The 23,148-nt window shown below is 47.4% G+C and overlaps 1 protein-coding gene across 3 annotated transcripts in view; it reads left to right on the top strand.

Annotated features, from left to right (window-relative positions):
• Window positions 1-23,148, top strand: part of zswim8 (zinc finger, SWIM-type containing 8) — a 197,350-nt gene that overhangs the window by 105,726 nt on the left and 68,476 nt on the right. For all 3 annotated transcript variants that reach the window (XM_038782798.1, XM_038782796.1, XM_038782797.1), the window contains exons 6-10: window positions 10,491-10,598; window positions 13,216-13,297; window positions 15,371-15,491; window positions 18,002-18,203; window positions 22,294-22,469. In XM_038782798.1, the coding sequence (XP_038638726.1) occupies window positions 10,491-10,598; window positions 13,216-13,297; window positions 15,371-15,491; window positions 18,002-18,203; window positions 22,294-22,469 (689 nt within the window). The remainder of the gene's footprint in view (window positions 1-10,490; window positions 10,599-13,215; window positions 13,298-15,370; window positions 15,492-18,001; window positions 18,204-22,293; window positions 22,470-23,148) is intronic.

Below are 23,148 nucleotides of genomic sequence, written 5' to 3'. Positions count from 1 at the left end.
AGAGTGACTGTAACTTAATTTTGCTTCTCTTTGTCATCTTCCACATGAATACATTTTGTCCTGAGGGATTCCTGTAGCATGTGGAGATTGTTCAGGTTTTCCTTTTCTTTGCCAAGCCAGCTTGCTTTGCCTTGTAATTCAGCAAAGCCTCCTCGCTGTTCCTATTGCTGTGTTTCCATTCGGCTGTTTAAGACAATTCGAGGTGACTTACAAAGCTGTTCCCAGGAATAGAGCATTCTAGCGACTCGGGGCTTTTCACAGTAACTTCATTGAAGCCTACTTGTGACAATAAGTGATTATTATTATTGTTATTAATTAAGTAAAGAATATACACAGGAACTGGACTACTCTATGACAATTCCAGTATATGAATTACTAATCACGCCACTTATGTACAACGTAACCCTTGTTGCAAAATATATCTGCGATCCCTGAACTCCTTCAGATTTTCCCGTTTTGCCCAAACTACATTGAAATTAAATCAATCTATTAGTTAAAACTATCTTATAGTTACCACACAATACCGGGTGATAATTAAGTCTGGGAAACATCTTGTCCTATTCCACCAAAGATATTTAAACTGCCTTTACGAATGTTTTCTGCACTGCCTTGGCTCTTAAGATTTGGAGACTGTTAGACGCAAAACTTGACCTTTCTGGCATGGTGGCTGAAAACTGCCGTATCTGCTTCTGGGCCTGCTAGGTGTTAACTGGCCTCTCTTGCTTCCGAGGCTCTGTACAGTTAAACGTTCATTCCACTTTGATTTGGCCTCCTGTGTATTTGCCTGTCTGCTGCTATCCTTGACTCTACATATTATCATATGTATACCTCATTGACCTTCCCAATGGTCTAGGTAAACTGCTTCTGCTTGTAATCTATTCACATCTGATTCTTATAAACTGCTGTCTAATCTCGTTACTGGATGAGACGCATCTCATCCAGTCTTTTGAATACTGGTTGCTGCTGTCTCTAGGCAGATTTCTACCTGTTGCTGGGCAGATCACATCCTGTTATGTTCCGTTAAATTCGTTTTACTGCTGTTGCCAGGCAAATTCATGACGGGCATTAAAGCAATTGGCACAAGGACTAAAGGGGAACGGGAGTTTTATTTTCACCCAGGGATCGGTATAGGTAGAAACCCACATCAGATTTGGATATGCAGTTTGCACATTCTCCCCGTGTCTGTGTGGGTCTCACCCCACACAACCCAAAAATGATGTGCAGGGTAGGTGGGTTGGCCACACTAAATTGCCCTTTAATTGGGGGGGGGGGGGGGGAAAGAATTGGGTACTCTTTTAAAAAAAAAAAAATGTTTAATTTAAAAATGATTTGGATATGCACTCAATGTCCTGTAACCTACAGGACTATTGAACAAGAGCTGGAATAAGGGCAGCACGGTAGTACACGGGCAGCATGGTAGCACACGTGGCTAGGACTGTGGCTTCACAGCGCCAGGGTCCCAGGTTCGATTCCCCGCAGGGTCGCTGTCTGTGTGGAGTCTGCACGTTCTCCCTGTGTCTGCGTGGGTTTCCTCCGGGTGCTCCGGTTTCCACCCACAGTCCAGAGACGTGCAGGTTAGGTGGATTGGCCATACTAAATTGCCCCTCAGTGTCCAAAAAGGTTAGATGGGGTTATTGGGTTATGGGAAGAGAGTGGAAGTGAGGGCTTAAGTGGGTCGGTGCAGACTCGATGGGCCGAATGGCCTCCTTCTGCACTGTATGTTCTAATATGCTGCATAACTCTCTCTTTTTAACCATTACAGACATGATGGGCCAACTGGCCTCCTTCTGTGCTGTAAACTGTGTTCCTGCATTAGTAATAAAAGTTAAAAGGCATTGCGTTATAAAACCAAATGAGTTTCTTAGCGATGCTGCATGTTCATTTAATTAATGCATGGAAAAGGAACCTATTAAAGTTTAGAGGGTGCTTACTTGTTCCTGATTAGGAGAATGAATGGCAGGTAAGTGTCGTTTAAATTGAATGTAACTACAGAAGCTGATGGGTGATGTTGGTGCCAATGGAAGTCACAACAAGTTGCAGTTTATGTCGCACTTTTGATGGATTGAACAGCATCCCAAAGGCATTTCTCGGAGGTGAAATTGAGCAAAATAGATGCTGAGTTAAAGAAGCTTATTAGCGGGGGTGACCAAAATCTAGGTCAAGGAGGTGAATTTCGAAAAGAGTCTGAAAGGACTGGAGGGGCTCATGGATGGAATTCCAGAGCATGGAAAGGCATGGATTCCGGAAAGATGGATGTATGCCTCAGGAACGAAGAGTTTGGGAAGGTGTTGGAGTGATGTTGGTGAGACTGGGGGAGGTTACTGAGGCGCCATTATGCAATTCCAACACGAAGAAGAAAAATTGCCTTGCCGGGATTTAGGGAGACCGTGTAGATCAGCAGGGACAGGAGCGACAGGGGAGCAGAACGTGGTATAGGCTATCAGAGATTCGGGTGATTGGAGGCTGGCTGGCCAATCCAGGAGGGCATGGGGATAGCTAGCTAGGTTTTCAAGTGTCACCGGAATGGATGAAAGTTTCGGTGGTAGTGGGGCGAAGTCAGGGCAGTGAGTGGCAATGGAGAGGGTAAGGGATTAGAAAGGTCAGTTTTGGTCTGGTAGATAGGATGTCCCGATTAAGAACAGCCAGATGCAGCCTCCAATGGGGTTGGGAACAAAGGAACAGGAGAAGTCCATTCAGCCCCTCGAGCCTCTCCTCCTTGACATGTTGTCCATAGATCTCTGAAGAGAGAAGGGAAGGTAAATAGGTCTCCCTTTCTCTCTCTTCTGTCTTTTCTCTTCGCTCTCCTCGCTCTCCTGTCTGTGCGGTCTGCATGCTCTCCCCGTGTCTTCGGGGGTTTCCTCTGGTTGCTCCGGTTTCCTCCCACAAGTCCCGAAAGACGTGCTTGCTAAGTGAATTGGACATTCTGAATTCTCCCTCAGTGCACCCGAACAGGTGCCGTAATGTGGCGACGAGGGGATTTTCACAGTAACTTCATCGCAGTGCTAATGTAAGCCTATTTGTAACACTTAATGATTATTATTAATGAGATCACGGCAGATCTATATCTTAACTCCATCCATCTGCCTTGACTCTGTATCCCTTGACTGCCTTAATAACAGAAATCTATTGAACTCCGATTCAATTAAAACTGAGCAAGTCTCTGCTGCTGCTTGTGAATGAGAATTCCAAGCTTCTGTCACTCTTTTGTATTGAGGTGTTTCTTAACCTGTCTCCTGATTGACCCAGCTCAGACTTTAAGGTTTTTTTCCCCATGTCCTGGTCTCCCCACAGTGAGAAAAAAAATGTACTCGATAGATTCCTTCAAAAGCCTCAAAATCTTAATCAAATTGCCCCTGAACCTTGAATATTCCCAGGAATACAAGTCCCTTTGAAGCAATTTCTCTTCATAATCATAGAATTTACAGTGCAGAAGAAGGCCATTTGGCCCATCGAGTCTGTACCGGCTCTTGGAAAGAGCACCCCACTTAAGCCCACACCTCCACCCTGTCCCCGTAACCCAGTAACCCCACCTAACCTAATGGCAATTGATCATGGCCAATCCACTTAACCTGGACATCTTTGGACTTTTTGGGAGGAAACCGGAGCACCAGGAGGAAGCCCAACACAGACACTGGGAGAGCATGCAGACTCCAAACAGGCAGTGACCCAATACGGGGAATCGAACCTGGGACCCCGGGGCTGAGAAGCAACTGTGCTAACCACTGTGACCCCTTAATCTCTCCCCCGATTGGGCCTTTAAAAGCATAAGTATTTGGCTGTCGAAGGGTATTTGTAGAATGAAACCAAGATTAAACATTCTGTTAATAAATAACATACCTCCACATACCTTTGGCATTGTTCCTGTATAAGCGGTACTGAATGAGTAATGGTGGGTTTGTAGCCTTTCTGGCACTCTTGTGGGGAAAAGTTAAAAGAAAGTTCAGGCTTTGCAAAGTAACCTTGTTGTAGTAGATGTACTGTTTGATACTGGACAAATTGAAAAGAGAGGTGATGCATCCTCTCTCACTCGCGCTCTCTCTCTCGCTCTCTCTCGTGCCCTATCTCACTCTGCACCATTCCAAGGAAGAGGAGAGTAGAAGTCTTGGGTTGTTGTAGCTTGTAGCTATGTTTCTGAGAGTTGGTCATCAACTCAGCCATTTCATCGGGTGCAGGTACATAGGCTGAATAAAGAGGAGGAATGGGATTATTAGACTGAATATCCTCCCGATAGTACTGGAAATGTCCTTCTCCTGGTTTCCATGTATATTTGAGTTTTTATTCAGCTTATGATCAGCCTATGAATCATGCCTTACATTGATGAACCCAGGGAACTAGCTGTGTCTTGTTTTCTATTGGACAGGCTTAACTCTTAAGGAGCAATCATTTCCTGGCGTTTTTCCCCCTTGTTTGGCTTATCTACCAATTAACATACTTGACCAACTTGATCTTCGACTTTTGGTTGAGATCAAGCATAGGATCAAGCCCGAGATCAGGTGTAATGCCTGTTGTTGCCAGCTTCAATCTAGTATGTCTCACTTGTGGGGACCATGAATTGGATTCGATCTGAATTTGAATTGTTTTTTGGAGCAGGCAAGGAGATGGATTAAGGAGTTGCCCTGTCCGCGTTGAGCATTGGTTGTGTAATCCAGGGACAGAGGCTTAAAGGATGATGCATGGCTAGGAGCTCTGATGTATCCTTGCATACTCGTCTCATTATTCAGTAAAGACATTCCCCCCAATTGTAGGGCGTGATTCAGCTGCCTCGTTGTCTGGACACCCGTGTCTGGACAAGGCCGTTCTCGCGCAATTCGCGATGCTCGAAATGTCTCACGAGATTCAACAGAAACTCGCGAGACATCGCGATCGGGATCTCGCAATCAACTGGGTGTAATCTCGGTCAGCATATTTAAATGAGCTGTATGGCTCATATATCTTCCCCAGATTTATTCTGCGCCTGGAACGTGACGGCTACCCCTGGGAGACTTTGCCAGGGCGCTGTTCAGTGCTGGTCCACACAAACATGGACCAGGCATTATGGCAACTGTGGGGGGGGAGGTCTCCTAGCCATTGGAGACCCCCAGGTGGCCGTGGCCAGGTTGACATTGCCAGAAATCAAGCCGGGGTGGGCCTTACCAGGTTGGGGGGGGGGGGTTGCCATGGGCACCCACCCCCCCTCCCCCCCCCCCCCATGGGGTTGAAGGGGGGGGGGTGAGGTGAGGGAGCAGTCAAAATGGGGGAGTGGCGAGGGGATTGGGGCAGCCAGCCAAAATGGCGCCCCGATCTGCGAGGTGCCTTTTCTGCTGGCGAGCGTGCCTCTAAGTGAGGCCTTGGCGGGGAGAATCTCTCGAGGCCCCCCCCCCCCCCCCCCCCCCCCCCCCCCCAAAAAAAGGCAAAAGAGCCATTGAATAGCGGCGTGTTTCTCAGCACTGCAGGAACTGGAGAAGGCCCCGATAAACGTGTCATTCAATGGACTTTAACTCAAGTCCGCTGAATCGCACCCATAGTTTATTCATAAATGTACAATGCCAAATATTTTGGCTTCTAAATTGAAGGAAGTGCAATAAAATTCAACTTTTCACCATGCAGCACCTTCCACTCTTGGGTGCCTCAGTACAACTTCAATATGATATGGGGACATGGTGGCAGAGTGATGATGTTACCGGACTAGTAATCAAGAGTTCCAGGCTAATCCTCTGCGAATATGGGTTCAAATCCTACCAAGGCAGCTGGCGGAATTTAAAATTCAATGAACAATTCTGGAATTAAAAGCTATCCTCAGTAATAGTGACCAGGAAACTATCACTGATTTTTGCTAAAACCCATCTGGTTCAGTAATGTCCTTTAGGGAAGGAAATCTGCCGTCCTTACCCGATCTGGTCTACAAGTGACTCCAGACCCACAGCAATGTGGTTGACCCTCAACTGCCCTGTGAAATGATCTCACCAATCAACGCCAATTATGGTGGGCATCAACTACCTTGACCTTGTCAGATGTGGATGCCCACATCCCCTAACAGAATAAATCTCAAAAGACAAACATTCACAATTATATTCCACGTCTGGCACCTCTTCTAAACTCCAGAAGCTACAAGCCCAGCCTGGCCAAACGTTCCCCATAAGGCAACCCGTCCATTCCAGGTATTGGTCGAGTAAACATTCTCTGAACTGCTTCCTTGTATCTTTCCTTAGATAAGGAGGCCAGTTCTGTCGGCAGTGCTCCAAATGTGGCCTCCGAGGTGCCCTGTACAATTGGAACATAGTCTCCCTACTTTGAATTCAATTCACCTCAGAATAAATGACAACATTCTGTTAGCTTTCCGAATCACTTGCCGTGCCTGCACAGTAGCCGTTTGTGATTATCGTCTGTCCCAATATGGTTTGGTGTCATGTATTATTGCTGAATGCTCCAGGGAATCGCCTCACGATGCTCCAATACAGTAAAGGTGCTTTTTAAGTAAAAGTTGTTGTTGTGTCAGCCAGATCAAGCATTGACCCCTTTATGCGGTCAGTTGGGATTTAGTGGTTTTTTTTAAATGGTTAACTACAGGGGCGATTCTCCGAGCCCCGCACCGGACTGGGGAATCGCCGCAACTGCGGACGCCCCGATGCCGGGGCGCGATTCTCCGAGGTGCAGAGAATCGGCGATATTTGCGCCAGCGTGTTTGACGCGGCACTGGCCGCGGGCCGCTGGAATCGGCGGGGCTGCTGATTCTCCAGCCCAGATGGGCCGAGCGGAGATGATGTTTCCAGTTTGGAGAATCGCAACATGCACCGCACATCCGCAGTTCCCAACGGCGCCGCACAATGTTCTGTGCGTGCACAGTTCCCGACGTTCTGTGCGTGCACGGTTCCCGATGTTCTGTGCGTGCACAGTTCCCGATGTTCTGTGCGTGCACAGTTCCCGATGTTCTGTGCGTGCACAGTTCCCGATGTTCTGTGCGTGCACAGTTCCCGATGTTCTGTGCGTGCACAGTTCCCGATGTTCTGTGCGTGCGCAGTTCCCGATGTTCTGTGCGTGCACAGTTCCCGATGTTCTGTGCGTGCACAGTTCCCGATGTTCTGTGCGTGCACAGTTCCCAATGTTCTGGGCATGCGCAGTTCCCGATGTTCTGTGCATGCACAGTTCCCGATGTTCTGTGCGTGCACGGTTCCCGATGTTCTGTGCGTGCACAGTTCCCGATGTTCTGTGCGTGCACAGTTCCCGATGTTCTGTGCGTGCACAGTTCCCGATGTTCTGTGCATGCACAGTTCCCGATGTTCTGTGCGTGCACAGTTCCCGATGTTCTGTACATGCGCAGTTCCCGATGTTCTGTACATGCGCAGTTCCCGATGTTCTGTGCGTGCACGGTTCCCGATGTTCTGGGCATGCGCAGTTCCCGATGTTCTGTGCGTGCGCAGTTCCCGATGTTCTGTACATGCGCAGTTCCCGATGTTCTGTGCGTGCACAGTTCCCGATGTTCTGTACATGCGCAGTTCCCGATGTTCTGTACATGCGCAGTTCCCGATGTTCTGTACATGCGCAGTTCCCGATGTTCTGTGCACGCGCAGTTCCCGATGTTCTGTACATGCGCAGTTCCCGATGTTCTGTGCGTGCACGGTTCCCGATGTTCTGTGCGTGCACAGTTCCCGATGTTCTGTACATGCGCAGTTCCCGATGTTCTGTACATGCGCAGTTCCCGATGTTCTGTGCACGCGCAGTTCCCGATGTTCTGTACATGCGCAGTTCCCGATGTTCTGTGCACGCGCAGTTCCCGATGTTCTGTACATGCGCAGCTCCCGATGTTCTGTTCGTGCACAGTTCCCGATGTTCTGTGCATGCGCAGTTCCCGATGTTCTGTACATGCGCAGTTCCCGATGTTCTGTACATGCGCAGTTCCCGATGTTCTGTACGTGCACAGTTCCCGATGTTCTGTACATGCGCAGTTCCCGATGTTCTGTACATGCGCAGTTCCCGATGTTCTGTACGTGCACAGTTCCCGACGTTCTGTGCGTGCACAGTTCCCAATGTTCTGTACATGCGCAGTTCCCAATGTTCTGTACATGCGCAGTTCCCAATGTTCTGTGCACGCGCAGTTCCCGATGTTCTGTGCGTGCACGGTTCCCGATGTTCTGTGCACGCGCAGTTCCCGATGTTCTGTGCGTGCACGGTTCCCAATGTTCTGTGCACGCGCAGTTCCCGATGTTCTGTGCGTGCACGGTTCCCGATGTTCTGTGCACGCGCAGTTCCCGATGTTCTGTACATGCGCAGTTCCCGATGTTCTGTGCACGCGCAGTTCCCGATGTTCTGTACATGCGCAGTTCCCGATGTTCTGTGCACGCCCAGTTCGCAATGGTCCTTGCATGCGCAGTTCGCAACGTTCTGGGCATGCGCAATTCCAAATGTTCCACGCATACGCAGTTCTAAATGTTCCACGCATGCACAGTTCCCAATGCGTGCTGCGCACGTGCAGTTCCCAATGTTATGCACATGGGACAGCGCAGTAGCACTGTTGCTTCAGCTCCTAGGTCCCAGGTTCCATTCCTGGCTTGGGTCACTGCCTGTGCGGAGTCTGCACGTTCTCCCCGTGTCTGGGGGGATTTCCTCCGGGTGCTCCCGTTTCCTCCCACAAGACCTCAAAGACGTGCTGTTAGGTGAATTGGACATTCTGAATTCTCCCTCTGTGTACCCGAACAGGCGCCAGCGTGTTGCAACTAGGGGCTTTTCACAGCAACTTCATTGCAGTGTTAATGTAAGCTTACTTGTGACAAAGATTATTATTAAAAAGATTATTAAAATGGGTAGTTCTCGATGCGCGTAGCAACTGCGCAGTATGTTCCGAAATCTGATACACACTGGGCCTCAAGCATTTTGGATAAGGAATTTTCAACCTGTTCCCAGTTGTGTCCTATTTCTGTTTGCAGGAACCCGCTGTGTGAAACTTGGTGCTGTATTTTCTACTTAAGGTTAGGATCCCTGTAGAGACTATAACCTTTTAAAAGCAAGAATTCTCCATGACACCAGAGGAAATAACCAAAGGACAGAATTTCACTTTTAAAAACCTTTTATTGTAACGAACCAACATAATTCAAACATTACCGGGTAAATTTATATCTGAAATAAAGAGAGAAATTTCACATTAAATAGTTGATACGACAAAGGTGTCTCTTCGAATACAACAAGCATTTCCACATCTGCATTTACGGAATTAAACACAGCTAGCATGTCTCGCTCCTTCTGTAGAGCCCAAGCAGCACGGTAGCACCGTGGTTAGCACAGTTGCTTCACAGCTCCAGGGTCCCAGGTTCGATTCCCGGCTTGGGTCACTGTCTGTGCGGAGTCTGCACGTTCTCCCCGTGTCTGCGTGGGTGCTCCGATTTCCTCCCACAGTCCAAATATGTGCAGGTTAGGTGGATTGGCCATGCTAAATTGCCCTTAGTGTCCAAAAAAGGTTGGGTGGGGTTACTGGGTTACGGGGATAGAGTGGAGGCGTGGGCTTAAGTGCGGGTGCTCTTTCCAGGGGTCAGTGTAGATTTGATGGGCTGAATGTCCTGCTTCTGCACTGTCATTCTATGATAACCCAATTAGATGTCTTCATACCTTTGCTTCAACTACAAAGCAACCTCAGGCAAAGGTTTAGATCTTCGAATCTAATCATCTTATAACTAAGAAGGCCAATTAACCCCTTTCCCAGAATTGTCTTTGTTTCACTTTAGTCCAAAGATGTACAGGTTAGGTGGGGTTACGGGAGTAGAGCGGGAGGAGTGTTCTTTCAGAGAGTTGGTGCACACTCGATGGGCCGATTCCAGCACTGTAGGGGTTCTATGAGAACTCTCATATAATAGAGTAAAAGCGATTAAGTTTATTCCTTTTTAAAAAAAATTTAAACAATTTGTCTAAAATAAATTCCAATTAAGGGGCAATTTAGCATGGCCAATCCACCTACTCTGCACATCTTTTGGGTTGTGGGGGTGAAACCCATGCAGACACGGGGAGAATGTGCAAACTCCACACGGACAGTAACCCGGGGCGGGGATCGCACTTGGGTGTTAACTACTGCGCCACAATGCTGCCCTTAAGTTTATTCCTGTTATTTCATGGAGTGGTTGCTGTGCGTACTATGTTGTAGGAGTTATGGTTCATTGCTCTCCCGAGATATTTTAATAATGTAAACCCAACAAATTGAAAATCAAAATCTTCGAAGCTATGGGGAGAAGGTATTAATTATTATTATCGATCTTCAGGACCTCTGTCCATCACAAATTATTCACTCAATATCTAATCAATTTTGAAGTCGTTTTCATAGCCTTGAGGTACACATTGGAGAAGCTGGTTCTTCGAGTCCTGACTGAGGATCAGGTGTGATTGTCATTCAAGAACTTTTTAACAAGTACCTCCCCCCCCCCCCCCCCCCCCCCCTCCCTTAGAGCTGGTGGTTCTCTGGAATGCCTCCTGGCCCACACTCTGTCAAGTTACCACTTGAGAAAGCTAATCTTTTCTTCATTCTCTTGAAGGCCTTGGCGGTATGTTTGCGGGCGCCAGTGTCTGAATCGCTCTCCCGATTACAGAGAGATCAGCTACAGAAGTTTGCTCAGTATTTGATCAGCGAGCTGCCTCAGCAGGTAAGAAATGACTGACTAACCAGTGAAGACCGTTGGTATCGGCTGAAGATCCTGACGCTATTTCACTGTCGTTTGTGAATAGGTGAACAAAGCTGGCTTGTAAAAAAAAAACTATTAAGCAAAGCTTTTAAATTGTTCAAAATGTAACTTTATCAAAATGATCCCAGTTTACAATGTACACTGTAACCTCTCCAGTTCAAATATTTATTTTTGCGAGACTCAAGTTATCAGGAAATATTTTCAGCAGACTCACGGTATCATTTTAGCACAGTGTGTTACGATGGAAATAGGGAAGATCAAGTATTTAGCTAAGTAGAACAATTCTTGTTACTGCCTTCCGATGTTCTGTCACTGTTTTATGTTTCAGGTGATTTGCTCGCTGTAGTGTTTTCTAGTTCTCTCACTTCTGGTTAGGCCTTCTAACCTAATTCTATAATCTCCCTGCCAAACATCCAAAATCCAGAAGTATCTCAGTCCCAATCATTCCAGACTGGAGAGGTTACAGTGTCCTTTTTAAAAAAAAAAAACAGAGTTGACTGAGAGACTTGTAATCGAGAAACTGGAGATGATTCTCATTGTTTGCTGTAGTTTCATACTGTGTCTGGGGCAACAAGAGGAGCAACAGGAATTATGGTTGTATTATTTATTGATCGGATGCAGATTTGTATCTGAGATGTCGAATTTATTTTGAACAGAGAGGTTGCTGCTTGAAAGTATTGATACAACATGATTTTTGACGAGTTAGGGACAGAGGAACTGGAGTAGGCCACTTGGCCCATCAAGCCTGCTTTGCCATTCGAACAGATCATCTTCTCCTTCTGCCATTTTTCCCACCATGCCCATAACCCTTGATATCCCTAGTATCCAGAAATCGATCAACTTCTGTCTTGAACATGCTCAATGACTGAGCCTCCATAAAACCCACTCTGGGATAGAGTTTTCCAAAGATTCACCACCCTCGAGAGTGAAGAAGTCCCTCGTCATCTCAGTTTTACGGGGGCGACACAGGGACACAGTGGTTAGTAGTGCCGCCTCACAGCTCCAGGGTCCCGGGTTCAATTCCGGTCTCGGGTGACTGTCTGTGTGGAGTTTGCACTTTCTCCCCGTGTCTGTGTGGGTTTCCTCCGGGTGCTCCGCTTCCCTCCCACAATCCAAAGATGTGCAGGTTAGGTGGATTGGCCATGCTAAATTGCCCCCGAGTGTCCAAAGGTTAGATGGGGTTACGGGGATGGGGTGGAGGTGTGGGTTTAAGTAGGGTGCCCTTTCAGAGGCCAGTGTAGACTTGATGGGCCGAATGACCAGCTGCGCTGTAAATTCTAATATTTTATGATTCTTACATGGCCTGCCCTGTATTCTGAGACTGTGCCCTTTGGTTCTAGGCTCACCAGTCAGAAAAAACATCGTATCCACATCTACCCTGTCACGCCCTGTAAGAATGTTTAAAGTTTCAATAAGGTGACCTGTCATTCTTCGAAACTCAAGTCACTACAAAGCTCAGTTTCCTCAATCTTTCCTCATCAGACAATACCACCATCCCAGGGCTTAGTCTGGTGAACCTCTGCTACCCTCCCTCTGTGGGAAATAAATCCTTCTGTAGATAGGTTGGCAGGAAACGGACGGAAGAAACTAGAACCGGGGCGGGGGGGGCACAGATTAAGAACAAGAGGTCTATCATTTAAGATGGAGATGAGGAAAATTTGTTCTCAAAAGGTTGTTGGCACGTGGAATTCCGTTCCCCAGGCAGCAATGGAGGCCGGGTCATTGAATATATTCAAGGCAGTGTTGGAAAAATTGTTGATAGACAAGAGAGTCGAGGGGTATGGAGGCCAAGCGGAGTTGAGACTAAAACCAGATCAGCCGTGATCTTATTGAAACACGGGACAGGCTCAAAGGGCTGAATGGCCTACTCCGGCTCCTAAATCCCCATGTTCCTATCAGAAGACTGTCCTGAACAGCTCATAGACCATGAGCAGAACAAACCCCAGATATAATCTGCGCAGAATTTCTGGCCATTTTAACGCTGGTGCCCAATTCAGGAGAAAGTTCCGGGGGGGGGGGGGGGGGGGGGGGGGGGGGGGGGGAGAGAGAGAGAGAGAGAGAGAGAGAGAGAGAGAGGAGGTTGGAAGAAGGAACATCCTTTTGATTTGAAGTTCAAAGTTTGAGAATGGAGACCTAAATGTTCACCCTCGTGCAAGTTAAGCGAAGGCTCCAATCTCTGGCATTTGGAGCTGGTATCTCATCTATTCGTTGCCAAGTATGCAAGGCAGGAGGGGAGTTTGTCCAAGTTTAAATGCAACATTTTTCCTCTTTTTAAAAAAAAAATCGTTCCTAGCACAGGAATAAATTGGCGTATTTGAATTGGGCTCTACAATAATAACCAAATTATAAATTGGAGTCTGGCGGAATCCCAGGCTAACTGGGTATAAACGAGAGTCAAACGCAGCCCTTACCTTAGGGAGGGGAACTGGTCCAATATATTTTTAAAGTCTGATTTGAAGTTGTGCTTAGAATATTGCAGAACTCTTGTTAGTTTGGTGAGCATTGAGTAAAACCTTTAGTTAAATTCTTGCTTTATGTCCTTATTTTCCCTCTCTCTCTTGTCTCCTTTCCTTGGAAGATCCTCCCCACTGCACAGAGGCTCCTGGATGAGTTACTTTCGTCCCAATCAACCGCAATCAACACCGTCTGTGGGGCCCCAGGTAACCGACGTAATTTGTTTTATAGTTTGCCGTTTTACATGGAAGTGGCAGCAATAACGCGCTGGATGTCATTCAAAGGTCGGGGGTGGATGTGGAGAGGATGTTTCCACTTGTGGGAGGATCTAGGACTGGGTGGGGGAGGGAGGTCACCCTTCAAAAATCAGGGGCCGCCCATTTAAAACGGAGATGCGGCAACAAATCTTCCATCGAGGGTGGTGAGTCTTTGGAACGCTCTTCCTGAAAAGGCGATGCAAGCAAAGAGTTTGAATTTATTGAAGGCAGAGTTGGATAGGGTTCCAGCCAGCAAGGAGGTCATTGGGGGTAGGCGGGGTGCAGATTTGAGGTTACTGTCAGATCAGTCATGATCTTCTTAAATGGTGGAGCATGGTTGAGGGGCTGAATGGCTGACCTCATTTGTGTGTCACCTTCCTCTGTTCGTGATCTCTAGTTTGCTCGGAGGTGTCAGGAACGGATCAGATAAAAATTCAACGGGGGAGGGTGTAAATACGATGGGAGCAGGAATGCTTTTTGAAGCAATTGGTTATGATAGACCTACAAAGGAGATTTTTCATCCGCACTTTATCTTTGCAAGCAATTAGGATGCTATCCACAATTTCGGCTCTTAGTCTGGTGACCCATAATCTAATACCCATGGTGTGGAGACGCCGGCGTTGGACTGGGGTGAGCACAGTAAGAAGTCTTACACCAGGTTAAAGTCCAACAGGTTGGTTTCGAATCACTAGCTTTCGGAGCGCAGGTTTGAGGAAGGAGCAGTGCTCCGAAGGCTTGTGATTCAAAACAATCCTGTTGGACTTTAACCTGGTGCTGTAAGACTTCTCACTATAATCTAATACGGCCACGCTGGCAGCAATTTCTTTGTTATGTTATATGTTCTCATTGCTCTACTAGAATGATCGCAGCTATTGAACACTGGCCTACTTTACAGACTTAAACTGCAGCAAGATTGGGAAATTGTAGAATTCCGACATATAAACCTTCACGGGCCAAGAAAAGTCGCCGGTGGGTTATAGATGCTTCATTAGTTCTTCCACTGGATAAAGAAAGTCACGGATACATGTTCAATAAAGCTCTATGTTTAGAGACTTTATTTCCCTTATTTTTCTCTTCATGCATGATCTCCAGTGTCTGTGTGTTGCACACATCGCATAACCTAACGTAACGTCACTTATCCTACACACAGGAGCAAAATGGAGAACTTGGCTGAACCAAATGCCAGAACCCATAAAATAAACAAAGCCAGCCTCCTCCTCTTGAAGTTGAGATTTGTGACAGCCTCTGACTAATGTGCAAGTTTTCAAAATGCCACAATAGATTTTCACCCCAACAAACTCGCTGGTGGACCATGATTACCAGTATAATCGGCATTGTCATGAGGATTTATCAAGGGGCACATGGTTTACTGAGTTGGGGCTCCGAGGCCTGGGTATACCGTGCTGGTCACATTTCTTCTGAAATTGATTACTGCCATTCCCATTGGCGGAGGAGACCTGTTGGGATGAATGTGCTGTAAGGGCGGCACGGTAGCATAGTGGTTAGCACTGTTGCCTCACAGCGCCAAGGTCCCGGGTTCGATTCCCGGCTGGGGTCACTGTCTGTGCGGAGTCTGCACGTTCTCCCCGTGTCTGCGTGGGTTTCCTCCGGGTGCTCCGGTTTCCTCCCACAAGTCCCGAAAGACGTGCTTGTTAGGTGAATTGGACATTCTGAATTCTCCCTCTGTTCACCAGAACAGGCGCCGGAATGTGGCGACTAGGGGCTTTTCACAGTAACTTTATTGCAATGTTAATGTGAGCCTACTTGTGACAATGATAAAGATTATTATCATTAATATCTTGTACTTTAAAAAACATTCTTGTTGCGGGCTGGGCCAGCATTTATTGCCCATCCCTAATTTCCCTTTGTAATGAGTGACTTGCTTTGGCCATTTCAGAGGGCATTTAAGAGTTAACCACATTGGCTGAGCAGGTGTATTTTTTTTAATTGTATAACTCTGCTGCCAGCCTTTATCTGTGGAAAACCTCAAATTCATTTGAAAAAGTTGATTGCTATTGACAGATCCCACTGCCGGGCCATCTGCGTCCGACCAGAGCACCTGGTACCTTGATGAATCTACGCTTAGTGACAACATCAAGAAAACCCTCCACAAGTTCTGTGGTCCCTCTCCTGTGGTGTTCAGGTAATTATTTTCCTTAATCCCTTCTTCCATTGGCGTGCCTGGATGTCGTATTTCTCCCCTCAGTGTCAGCTGTGGCCCAGCGGGTGGCACTCGCCTCTCTTGAGTCAGGCGGTCGTGGGTTTTGGTGCCCCCTCCCCCCGGAGGCAATGATCAAAGCTGACGTTCGGTGCAGCGCTGAGGGTGCCCTGTCCCACTGCTTTGAAGGCCATCTTCCAGACGAGACATATAACCGAGGCCTCAGCTGCCCTCTCTGTAAAGCGTCCCGCGGCATTGTTTCGAAGAAGACTGGGGGAGTTCTCCCAGTGTCCTGGCCGACAATTATCCCTCAGCCAGCATCACAAAAACAAAACGAACAGATTTTCTGGTCAGGAAAACAATGCTGTTAGCGGGAGCTTGCTGTGCTCAAAGCAGCTGCCACATGTCCCACATTACAATAGTGATTACACTTCCAAAAGTACTTCATTGGCTGTGAAGAGCTTTGGGATGACCCAAGGCGATGAAAAACATTATAGAAATGCCAGACCGTGCCTCTCTCAAAAAGAGAATTCACCCGAGAAGACGCACAGAGTTTTGTGTCCCGATTAACAATTTGAACCAAAATATACGTTGATCACGGTGCCCAGGTAAGAGCTGAGGGTTAATGTTAACACTTGTCAGTACATTTCCCTGTTGGAACAGAATAGATTTGTGTTTTAGTGAGCCGTCTTAAGGATAGCTCAGAGCGTTTCACAGTGAGTTTGCCTTTTTGAAGTGCAGTCCGTATAATCCGGAGGCAGGCACGGAGCCAATTGATGTGCAAAAACAAAGCTCAATGACCATCAGCAAAATGCACAACCCCTCTGTCCACCTCCTGGGCTTTGACACTAATATTGGGTCGTGGCATCAATGATGTTATCAGATAATGCCGCCAATGATGTCATCAGATAATGCTGCCAATGATGTCATCAGATAATGCTGCCAATGATGTCATCAGATAATGCCATGATAATGATGTCATCAGTCTGCGGCTTTTTCATGTTAAATAGCGTCCTTGCCCAGCCATTAACGGGAGCCTTGTCAATGGCGGAAACCGCTGCCTGTGGATTGGGAGGTGTTTAAATCCAGCTCTCTATGTCCGCAACCTGTAATCAGAGTGGCCTCTTACAAGAGTACAACGATTAGGAGCAGGATCAGGCCATTCGGCCCCTCGGGTCTGTTCTGGTATTCAACAGGACCGGGGCTGATCTGGTTGAGGTTCTAACTCCACATTCCTGTCTGTCCACCGTAATCTTTGGCTCCCTTGTCAAAAGAATGTCTTAACTCGGCAGTGAATGGATTCAACGACCCAGCCTTCACTGCTCCCTGTGGAAGAGATCTCCACAGACTAATGAGTACAGCAGTGACTTTCATAACTTTTAACTACTGGATTAACACTCCTCCAAGCCAGCCCTGGTGCCATGCCCCAGGATTGCCTGTCTCCCTGGTCTGTACAGTTTGTACCTTCTCACCTCACATACTGTGACAGTGTTAATATTCCAGCAATAAAATATTAAGGTGCCTCCTTGATTGTATTAGCGCTAAGATACCGGAATATACCTTTGGGCGCAATTTAATTTTAAAAAAAAATCAAAGGTATCAATTCTGCTAGCTATTTTCTCCAACCGTTATCGGTTCTATTTATTTATTCCTGCTAATGTAGCCCATCTTAATCTAAAACGACTCATTCTAATTTATCCCAACATGTTTGATTTAATCCAATCTAATATTCATCTGCATTGCAGGCGAACCTAATCTAATTGATCCCATTTTTTCTTAATGGCACTTGAGAATAACCTGTTGATAATGGCATGAGTCAGTGTCCTCTTTTGATGAGGTTACAGTGCCATGAATTACATATCATACTGGTGTGTGATAACTGACATAAACTGTGACTTGGGCAGCCCAGAGCAGCAGACACATTGGAGCACTGCCCTTTCTAAGCTCCCGTCCAAGTCACACACACTATTCTGACCTGGAAATCTATCGCTGTTCCTTCAGTGCCACTGGGTCAAAGACCTGGAGCTCCCTCCCTCCCTATAACACCACCATGGCTGCACATAGACCGCAGCAGTTCAACAAGGCGGCTCCCCACCACATTCTCAAGGGGCAATTAGAAATGGGCAATAAATGCTGGCCTTCAGTCCAGCTCAAAATGAATGTTCCTTTTTAATATTTTTATTGTGTATCTTTTAACATTTAAACCATACTAAATTGGGAGTGCTTTATGTTCCTAATTCTTTGGCAGGGGGTGCGTTTGCAAATGTTTTGAAGTCCGTTCACGTCTGCTAACGTACGTTCAGTGGCCGCGGTTAGAATTCACATTTGTGTTTTCCGCTCGGCATTTAGATCCATAGAATGATCCATTTGTACGGCACAGGAGGAGGCCACTCGGCCCGTTGGCCTGGTGTAGGCGCTTTTGAGTGGGCTCTTTCTCTGCAGTCACGCCAGCTAATTGTCTCATTTGATAATAGTTTTATTTGATCTCCCTGCAGCGATGTTAACTCTCTGTATTTATCGTCGACGGAGCCGCCAGCGGCTGCAGAGTGGGCTTGCCTCCTCCGGCCCCTTCGCGGGCGAGAGCCAGAGGGCATTTGGAACCTTCTATCTATTGTCCGCGAGATGTTCAAACGGCGCGACAGTAACGCAGCCCCCCTCCTCGAAATTCTCACCGATCAGTGTTTGACCTACGAGCAGGTAAGGCTTTGAGTAAATCCGGCCACTGTGAACACCATTCACCCCGCTGTCATCCGCTTAAATGTGGGAAACGCGATTCAGTTACCTGCCGTGGGCGAGGGAGCGAGGAAAGGTCACTCTTTGCAATGGAAATGGAACATTACAGCGCAGTACGGGCCCTTCGGCCCTCGATGTTGCGCCGACCTGTGAAACCACTCTAAAGTCCCTCTACACTATTCCCTTATTGTCCATATGCCTATCCAATGACCATTTGAATGAGTTTAGTGTTGGCGAGTCCACTACTGTTGCAGGCAGGGCATTCCACACCCCTACTACTCTCTGAGTAAAGAATCTACCTCTGACATCTGTCCTATATCTGTCTCCCCTCAATTTAAAGCTATGTCCCCTCCTGCTGGACATCACCGTCCGAGGAAAAAGGCTCTCAATGTCCACCCTATCTAATCCTCTGATCATCTTGTATGCCTCAATTAAGTCCCCTCTTAACCTTCTTCTCTCTAACGAAAACAGCCTCAAGTCCCTCAGCCTTTCCTCATAAGATCTTCCTTCCATACCATGCAACATCCTTGTAAATCTCCTCTGCACCCGTTCCAATGCTTCCACATCCTTCCTATAATAGGAACAGAAACATTTTATAACACAGAAGAAGGCCATTTGGCCCATCCTGTTGGTGCTGGATTGCAGCGGTGTAGCAGTGAAGTGAGGAAAGCAGTTTGGGATCCGCACAGTATCAGTCTCGTTAGTTTGAAACAGAGTATGTAGAATATGGAGTGTCACTTTGCTTAAGTATTGGCGCTGGCTCAAAACCACCTTGCAGCGAATGCCTGGGATCTCTTGCGCTCCCTGTGCAGAGCTTATGTGGATGATGTATAGAACCCGCCCCATACATTTGGAACAATGGCCAAGCAGAAGCAACGGCCTGGACATGCCTATACACATTTACTCAGAGCTGTGACTCATATCGTCTGCTCGGAGAGTACCAGGCAGTACAAACACAGGCTCAGACTGGTTGCATAACACTCGTGTGTAAACCTACCATTAAAGTAACCAGCCATGTAATTCTCCACCAGACCAATAATGTTCCCCTTTGGTATTACCGAGTCTGAGCGGGTGAGTCACCATCAAGACCGGGGCCTGGTACAGGTCTGGAACCTCCGAGCAGGAGGAGATTACTAAATCCTCTTCGCTGAAGCTGCCAACTTTCTTGTTTTGCATGTTGGATTCTGGCTGCCTCTTGAAACTGCACCTCATTGGCTGAAATTACAGCTTTGATGCCATCCAAAGATCCATGGGCATTGCCAATGTTCCCTCCCTGTGGGTGAGACTTCCACATTAACAACAGAGAAAATAAGGCACAGAGGGAGCATTTAGGAGGTTCCCACCCAGGACCTTGCATAACCTTTGATCTTGTTCCTCTAACCTTTAACCTCATTGCAGGTGCTTTAGCGTCACACTTCCAATGAAGCCGGCATTCTGAAAAGAGACTGCTGTACAACTTCCATGTTGATGCCGAGGGGGTGACATTTCTCCTCATGGAGGTGGGGGGGGGGTGTTTCTAGAACCAGGGGCATCGAGTATAAAAGGCTGCCAATTTAAAATGGAGAAAGGGAGAAATGTGATTCTCCGAGGCTATGAAGTTTGAAGTTGCCTTGCCCAGAGAGCAGTGGAAACCGGGTCACGAGATTGAGTTAGGAGATTTGTGAACTATCGGAGAATCCAAGGAAATGGGGAACAGGCAGGAAAATGGATTTGATGCCGAGATCAGATCAGCCATGATCTTATTGAATGGTGGAGTGTGCTTAAGGAGCCTGCTTTTGCTCCTATTTCTTGTGCTACTGCCCAATAAACTGACTTTCAACCCCATGATGTTCAATGGCATTTCCATCACTGAGTCGCCGGCTATCAACATCCTGGGGGTTACCATTGACCAGAAACTGATCTGCTCTGTGTTATGTTACATACATGCAGGTGTTGCCAAGCCCCTTCAGGCCATTCCCATGGATGTAGCAGTGCTAAGGGTTACAGGTCTCTTCACACAGGAAGAACGTGTTCTTTCTCTTCAATTGCCATGTCCAATCCAGGCCATCAGAAATAACTTCTCCCTGTTTCCTTCATGTGGCTTCGCTAACACCCTTTTTCTCAATAGTTCAATAGTGGTGGAATAATCATCCTGAGCCCCCATAGTAGACACGCTGACTGTACTGACAACTCCAATCTCCTGGAGCAGGAGCACCAGGGGCTGGTTTAGCTCACTCGGCTAAATCGCTGGCTTTTAAAGCAGACCAAGCAGGCCAGCAGCACGGTTCGATTCCCGTACCAGCCTCCCCGGACAGGCGCTGGAATGTGGCGACTAGGGGCTTTTCACAGTAACTTCATTGAAGCCTACTCGTGACAATAAGCAATTTTCATTTCATTTCAGGTTAGGTGCTAGTTCTAAAGTCTTCCCTTGTAATCCCATGTTCGTCACTTCTGAGAGTATCGTGTGGTTCCTCACTTGTTGAGGAGTGACTGATATGTTGTCTACTTTGGGAAGATATTCCCATTTGAGTAGAATGACGAACTACCCAGCAGTGGTAATCCTGAAAGTCCATTTGCATTACCAAATAGATTGACTTAGTGGTATAAGCGTGTGCCATATAAATACTGTGGCTACCAGAGCAGGTCAAAGATGAGGAATTCTACAGCGAGTAACTCGCCTCCTGACTCCCCAAAGCCTGTCCACCATCTACAAGGCACAAATCAGGAGGGTAATGACTCTCCACTTGCCAGGATGAGTGCAGCTCCAACAACACTAGAAACTCGACACCATCTAGGACAAAGCAGCCCGCCCTCCCACAAACATTCAAACCCTCCACCACCGACGAACAGTGGCAGCCGTGTGTACCATCTACAAGATACACTGCACGAACTCACCAAGTCTCCCTAGGCAGCACCTTCCAAACCCATGACCACTACCATCTAGAAGGGCAGCAGATACCTGGGAACATCACCACTTGGTGGTTTCCCTCCAAGCTACTCCTCAGCCTGACTTGTGGAATATATCGGCCGCTCCTTCACTGTCACTGGGTCAAAATCCTGGCACTCCCTCCCAGACAGAACTGTGGGTGTACCTACACCTCATGGAATGCAGTGGTTCAAGAAGGCAGCTCACTACCTCTCAAGGGCAACTCGGGGTGGGCAGTACCTGCTGACCTAACCAGCGACGCCCACATCCCGTAAATTAATAAAATGAAAGCTGTCCTGACCGACTTTGGATCAGAACGTTGTGGGTTCATTCCCCACTCCAGGACTGGAGCATCTTGTCTGGGCCTGACTCGGGCCTGTTCTGAGGGGGTTTTGCATTGCAGAAGATGCCATCTTTCAAAAGAGACCTAAACAGAGCCCCCAATCTGCCTGTTCAGGAGGGGATAAAATACCCATTGGGGGGGGAACAAAACAAAACCGGGCACTCCCTCCTAGCATCCTGACCAACTCTTTAACGTTCAATCGAAACAGGCTAACTGGCCATTTAATAATAATAATAATAATAATAATAATCTTTTATTGTCACAATTATGAAGTTACTGGTTTAGCACACATGGGGCTGGTTTAGCACACTGGGCTAAATCGCTGGCTTTTAAAGCAGGCCAGCAGCACGGTTCGATTCCCGTACCAGCCTCGCCGAACAGGCGCCGGAATGTGGCGACTAGGGGCTTTTCACAGTAACTTCATTGAAGCCTACTCGTGACGATAAGCGATTTTCATTTCATTTTCATTTCAAAAGCCCCTGCTGGCCTTGTTCTGCAATACAACCCAGCTGTCTAGCCCACTGAGCTAAACCAGCCCTCTAATTAGTGTGATCCTGCTGTACACAATATGACTGCTTTGTTTACCAAGAAAGTCTGGTGACTCCACAATACGCTTCTCCAGTAAAGCCCCAGCAAAGTGGTTGATTCTTAACAGCCGTCTGATGGGGTTTGGCACGCTTAAAACCATCCGCGTGCGAGAGCCTGGCACAGATGAAATGCTCACGTTTAATGTCCATTTCTACGACAAACTAAAACTCCTAAGAAGTTTATCTGATGATTTTTGTTCCAATTCCTTTCATCTGCAGATAATTGGGTGGTGGTACAGCGTGCGGACCTCCGCGTCGCACAGTAGCGCCAGCGGTCACACCGGCCGTAGCAATGGCCAGTCCGAAGTGGCTGCCCACGCGTGTGCCAGCATGTGCGACGAGATGGTGGTCTTGTGGAGGCTGGCAGTCCTGGACCCCACCATGAGTCCTCACAGGTAATTGAATGACCATATTATCTTTGAGAGAAGCCGAGATATTCTCCCCCAGAGCGGGGCCCCAGCATCATCGAAGAGAGTAACTCAAAACTCTTGGGCATGTTGAGCGTGAGTATTACGACAAACACCTGAGTTTTCTGATGGCTTGCCTGATTGTGATTTTGGTTTATTTAAAATGCGTCACAGCCAATGGAGTCAGTTCAAATTAAAAGAGAAAGATACTGAAGGTAGATCAGGGACTGCATGTCCTGGAAATCTAGGGCCTAAATAAAATGATTTCCATTTGCGAGGCACCATTATTGACCTCCGGTTACCCAAAGTGTTTCCCAGTCGATGAAGTACAATCATTGTTGTCACAAAGAGTCTGGAGTATGAAAATACTTGCTTTAAATTCCGGAACTGTCTCCATTTGGAAAGCCTGGAAATATCTCCATGCGACCTTGACGCCTGCGTTCACACAACACAGCAAGGCATTTCCCGGACTCATTTTTCATCTGTTGTCCCTGGGTTTTCCTTTCTGTCTTTTTATTCTGCCCTGGGATGTGAGCGTCACATGGCAAGTCCCGCACCCCTAATTGCCCTGGAGAAGGTGGTGGCGAGCCGCCTTTATGGACCGCTGCAGTCCAAATGGTGTAGGTGCAGCCACAGTGCTGTTAGGGAGGGAGTTCCAGGATTTTGG

Source organism: Scyliorhinus canicula, chromosome 22 (assembly GCF_902713615.1).
Source record: "Scyliorhinus canicula chromosome 22, sScyCan1.1, whole genome shotgun sequence".
NCBI classification, from domain to species: Eukaryota; Metazoa; Chordata; class Chondrichthyes; order Carcharhiniformes; family Scyliorhinidae; genus Scyliorhinus; species Scyliorhinus canicula.
The sequence above is the reverse complement of the archived record's forward strand: the minus strand, read 5'-3'. Positions and strand labels throughout refer to the sequence as shown.